Here is a 5,471-nt window from a genome sequence, read left to right on the forward strand (position 1 = left end):
ATGTTTCTCTGGCATTCCCAGATCAACTAGGTCGTGAACATCATCCTGTTATGGGAGGGGCCGCCGGCCTCTTGGCGGGGCTCGCGGGGGCGTTGGACGCGGCCGCCGCGGCGGCGGGAAGTTAGTCGAAGGGACGGAAAATTGCGGGCCGGGCGGGGCGGGCGCCGGGGCCCCCCTCGCATCTTCCTCGGGGCCCCGGCGGGGAGGGTCCTGCGGCGGGGCTCACGCTTCTCAATTTCCGTGTTTTTCCCCTTTTCAGCCGAAACAGCTTCCCGACAAGTGGCAACACGACCTTTTCGACAGCGGCTTCGGCGGGGGCGCCGGCGTGGAGACGGGGGGGAAGCTGCTGGTGTCCAACCTGGACTTCGGAGTGTCCGACGCGGACATCCAGGTGAGCGAGCGGCTTCGCGGTCAGCAGCCCCCGTTCTGTCTCGGGAGGTGCCCCCCATGCGGGGCTGCGGGGTGCAGGCTGCGGGGTGCGGTGCAGAGGTCGTGCAGGAGCTGAGCCTCCGACAGGCGGGCGGGCCCGACTCCAGCCGCGAGAGCCTCGGGTCCCGCAGGGACAGGGGCAGCGTGGCGCCGTGTTGCGTGGAGCGAGGCTGCTTGCTCGCTGTACTCGTCCATCTCCGCGGTCTGCGGAGGCGGGATGGTGCGTGTCCCTGGTGTTGGCCTGAGCCCTGTGTCTCTACCTGTTGTCTCCCTTCCCACCACCCTCCAGTCTCACCCGCATTTCAGACCCCCCTTTGGTTGAAGCCTCTAGGTTTGTTTTCGTTTTCAGTTATTATTATTGGTTGAGTCCCACAGGGATGTAACTTGTCCTGTGGCTCAGTGATGGCACCGCGGGGTCAGGCGTAGCGAGGGCTGGGTCAGGGTGCTGGGCCGTCCTGGGCTCCGTGTCCCCGAGCTCAGCTGTGGGAGGACAGAGCGAGGCCGGTGAGCACTCACAGTGTCTCAACACTCTTTTCAAGGTGGTTTCTGGCATCCACTGGAAACCGCTCTTGGTGACCTCCTCTTCCCGCTGTGCCTGCGGCCGGAGTAGCCCCACACCCTGGGTTCCCTCTCCAACTCCCAGCCTGCCTGAGGCCAGGGCAGTTCCCATGGCAGCGCTTGACTTGAGACTTTGCGGCAGGCTTGAGTAGGAGGAGAGGGAAAGGTGAGCCAGAACCCGCCCCGGGGGGCTGGGCAGGACCCCCAAACCAGTGGGCCCTGGAGCTGGTGCACATGGCAGGTGGTGTCCCTGGTTCTGTGATCTCGGCCTTTGCTGATGGTTGGCACTGTTCTCGGGTGTGTTGTCAACTCCTTTGTCAAAGAAGACAGCGACTTCACGGGTGCCCCTCACGGGGGCTTGTGGTAGATGGCAGGCCCCCAGGCTGGCCGGAGCCCTCAGGCCCAGCTGTTCCTGGAAGTTGCTGTCTCGCCTGCCCCGTCCTTCCCCACATCCCACTCCCACTGTCCTGCCCCCACCTGTATGTCTGCCACCCAGGGAAGTGCCCTCAAAGTAGCTGACACTCCCGGGGCTGTCCCCCGGCCGCCGGAGGGGACAAGTGTGGCTGATGATGCTCTTCCTGACTCCAGGAGCTGTTTGCGGAGTTCGGGACTCTGAAGAAGGCCGCCGTGCACTACGACCGCTCTGGCCGCAGCCTGGGAACAGCCGACGTGCACTTTGAGCGGAAGGCAGACGCCCTGAAAGCCATGAAACAGTACAACGGCGTCCCTTTGGATGGTGCGTTTGGGGTTGGACCCAGGGAGCTGAGGGCTGGCACCTGTATGCTTACACCCTCCCCCTCCCCGTTGAGGACACTTTGCCGTCACCCCCTTGTCTCCCATTCTGCCACCCTCTGCTGCCCCCACATCTGGACCCACCTCTTGTGATCCCCATCCAACAAGCTACGTTCCTCCCCTTCAGCTCCTTCCTTCCCGAAGCCTCGCCTTCCAGAAGCACCGTAGTGCTCGCTCTGCGGGCGGGCTGAGGGTGTCAGGGGCCCCCACCTTTCCACCTGTGAGCAACGCCGCCTGAGCCGGGCTGAGGAGTGAGGCGGTGGCAGGCATCCTCGGTGCTGCTCCTCCCAGTGGGTCCAGGCTGTCTGTCTTGGTGGGAACATTGGGGGCCCGGTGGGTTTCAGGCTCCGATGGGAGTGTACCCTTTTGTGTTCCCGCCGCAGGCCGCCCCATGAACATCCAGCTCGTCACCTCACAGATAGACACGCAGCGCAGGCCGGTACAGAGTGTAAACAGAGGCGGCATGACTAGAACCCGAGGATCTGGAGGCTTCGGCGGCGGCACTCGGAGAGGCGCCCGTGGAGGCAGCCGGGGCAGAGGCAGGGGCACCGGCCGGAGTTCAAAGCAGCAGATCTCTGCGGAGGAGCTGGACGCCCAGCTGGACGCTTACAATGCGAGGGTGAGTCCTGGGCCGGGGGGCTGGGGGCTGGCCTAGTGCGAGGGTGGGGAGCCCCCTCTTTTTTGGGGGTGGGACCTTCTCTGACCTCTTTTTTCTCCTGTTTCAGATGGACACCAGCTAAAGCACCAGCAAGTCCGCGCGTGGAGCTAGGCCTGGACGTCGTCTCGCGCTGCTTCCCGAGGGCGGGCCGGCGGGGCCCTGTGGCCAATGATGGAGTTGTTTCTTCTGTTTTAAAATAGGATTTAAAACTCATGTAAAGATTTCTTTTCCTTTTTTTTTCTTTTTTTTAAAAAATTCTGAAACAGACCTGTTTTGTACCGAGTTATTTTTGGGATAAATTTTACTGATTGCTGTTGTGGAGGAGGTGGTGTTTTCACCTTTGCCATAATAAACAGAAACGTGTGTAGAACTGGAGCTCTCGTTCGTAGTTGGAGCCCTCGCCTGGGCCACACTTTGGTGCTGACCGGGAGGGAGGGAGGGACACGGGGCAGGTGGGGAGCGGCCGAGCTGGCATCTGGTGTCCTGGCAGGCTGGCGCTGGTGCTGGGGAGGTGGTGGCTGCCTCTCTGACGTTCCAGGGGTCCTGGCACTCCTGCTGACCTGGGCGGTAGGGGAACGTGGAGTAGTAGTCCCTGCTCCTGTAGCCACTTGTCACCTGTCTGCTGCATGAGGCGGGGTGGCCACCTGTGCTGCTGCCAGATTGCAGGTGACTGTTCGCTTGTCCCCTTCCTCCGCTGCTCAGGAGCCTGGCGTTGGCAGCTCTGACTGCAACATCCTCCCTTCCTAGTGTCCTTCCTGTTGGCCAGGGTGGAGCAGGGCATGGGGGTTCTCTGCCTGCGCTGATGGTGCTGGTGGTGCTGGTGGAGACTGGCAAGTGTGACCTGCAGAGCCAGGAGCCGGTGGACACACGTGCCCCTCTCACCACCCTCCAACAGGACAGAGCGGGCTGGGATCACAGTGGATGCAGGTCAGGGGGACCCCAAGCATGCTTGGCCAGGCCCCTCCTGGAGGCAGCCTGCAGCTCAGGCTGCTCCCAGTCCCCATGGGGCCACAGTGTGACTAAGGGTGGCCCTCTCACTGTCAGCTCCAGTGCTGTCCCCACAGAGCCAGTGGCTGCCACGCTGCAGCCTGTGCTACGCTGGGCACTGAAGGGCCCGGGAACAGCCGAGCCTGGCTTGAGCTGCCGTGGCCCAAGGTGTGGATGTAACAGGTCGGGTCATCCAGGCACAGGCGGGCACAGGCCAGGTGGGAGACTGCGCTGGGAGTGTTGACAGGAGAGGTGGGGTCATCTTGCTCCCTGCTGTCCAGAAGCTAAAGTCAGCACCTGATGGAGGGGTGAGGTCCCCCAGGCCAGAGGCCATAAGTGCTGGAAGCGCCCGCCACTGGGGTGGGGAGCTGGGGTGGTTCCTCAGGCCCTGGGGGAGCAGTGCTAGGCCCCATCTTCAGGTGCCAGGCAACAACTGGGAACAAGAACTCCCAGACAGTGGAAGGCTGTGGAGGAAAACGGGGGGAGGGGAACCTGTGGACGTTTGGAGGGAAGCTTTCCAGGCAGCGGAAAGGCCCTGAGGTGAGGACACTGGAAGCTGGGACAAGCCGGGCCCTGGTGTGGCTGGTTGGAGGGGCTGGTGTTGAAGGAAGGGGCCCTGGTACAGGCTGCGGCCAGCTTTCGGGGCCTCCCAAGGGTGACATCCATAGACAGTGCCCCAAAGTAGATGTGGAGTGGGCTTTCAATGCGTAGAATGTGAAATGCTTGTTTTAGAAAAAGATTTTCTTTTTTTTTCCCCTCTTTTTCCCCCCATAACTCCCCTCCTCCCAGTTCCCACCCCACCCTCCGCCCTCACTCCCCACCCACTGTCCTCATCCATAGGTGCACGATTTTTGTCCAGTCTCTTCCCGCATCTCCCACACCCCTTCCCCCCCAAGAATAGTCAGTCCATTCCTTTTCTATGTCCCTGATTCTTTTTTTTTTAAATCTTTATTGTTCAGATTATTACATTTGTTCCTCTTTTTTTCCCCCCATAACTCCCCTCCTGCCAGCTCCCACCCCACCCTCCGCCCTCACTCCCCACCCTCTGTCCTCATCCATAGGTGCACGATTTTTGTCCAGTCTCTTCCCGCATCTCCCACACCCCTTTTCCCCCCAAGAATAGTCAGTCCATTCCCTTTCTATGTCCCTGATTCTATTATAATCACCAGTTCATTCTGTACATCAGGTTATTTATTCACTTGATTCTTAGATTCACTTGTTGATAGATGCATATTTGTTCATAATTTGTATCTTTACCTTTTTCTTCTTCCTCTTCTTAAAGGATACCTTTCAGCATTTCATATAATACTGGTTTGGTGGTGATGAACTCCTTCAGCTTTTCCTTATCTGTGAAGCTCTTTATCTGACCTTCAATTCTGAATGATAGCTTTGCTGGGTAAAGTAGTCTTGGTTGTAGGTTCTTGCTACTCATCACTTTGAATATTTCTTGCCACTCCCTTCTGGCCTGCAAAGTTTCTGTTGAGAAATCAGCTGACAGTCGTATGGGTATTCCCTTGTAGGTAACTGAGTTTCTTTTTCTTGCTGCTTTTAAGATTCTCTCTTTGTCTTTTGCTCTTGGCATTTTAATTATGATGTGTCTTGGTGTGGTCCTCTTTGGATTCCTTTTGTTTGGGGTTCTCTGTGCTTCCTGGACTTGGAAGTCTATTTCTTTCACCAGGTGGGGGAAGTTTTCTGTCATTATTTCTTCAAATAGGTTTTCAATATCTTGCTCTCTCTCATCTTCTGGTACCCCTATAATTCTGATGTTGGTACGTTTGAAGCTGTCCCAGAGGCTCCTTACACTATCTTCGTATTTTTGGGTTCTTTTTTCATTTTGCTTTTCCGGTTGGGTGTTTCTCGCTTCTTCGAATTTCAAATCTTTGACTTGATTCTTGTGATCCTCTGGCCTGCTATTGGGAGTCTGTATAATATTCTTTATTTCAGTCAGTGTATGCTTAATTTCTAGTTGGTTCTTTATCACAACATCGAGGGTCTCATTAGATTTCTTGAGGATCTGACTATATTTATCGGCGGTCTCACCAGTCTT

The 5,471-nt window shown here is 57.6% G+C and overlaps 1 protein-coding gene across 1 annotated transcript in view; it reads left to right on the plus strand.

Annotated features, from left to right (window-relative positions):
* The window catches only part of ALYREF (Aly/REF export factor), a 3,653-nt gene extending 846 nt beyond the window's left edge, over positions 1-2,807 (plus strand). Inside the window, exons 2-5 of the mRNA XM_014449977.1 lie at positions 58-391; positions 1,576-1,723; positions 2,163-2,398; positions 2,505-2,807. Coding sequence (XP_014305463.1) covers positions 58-391; positions 1,576-1,723; positions 2,163-2,398; positions 2,505-2,519 — 733 coding nt within the window. The 3' untranslated portion in view covers positions 2,520-2,807. The remainder of the gene's footprint in view (positions 1-57; positions 392-1,575; positions 1,724-2,162; positions 2,399-2,504) is intronic.
* Positions 2,808-5,471: the final 2,664 nt, after the last annotated feature.

The sequence above is a fragment of the Myotis lucifugus genome, unplaced genomic scaffold, assembly GCF_000147115.1.
Source record: "Myotis lucifugus unplaced genomic scaffold, Myoluc2.0 scaffold_1600, whole genome shotgun sequence".
Classification (NCBI taxonomy): Eukaryota; Metazoa; Chordata; class Mammalia; order Chiroptera; family Vespertilionidae; genus Myotis; species Myotis lucifugus.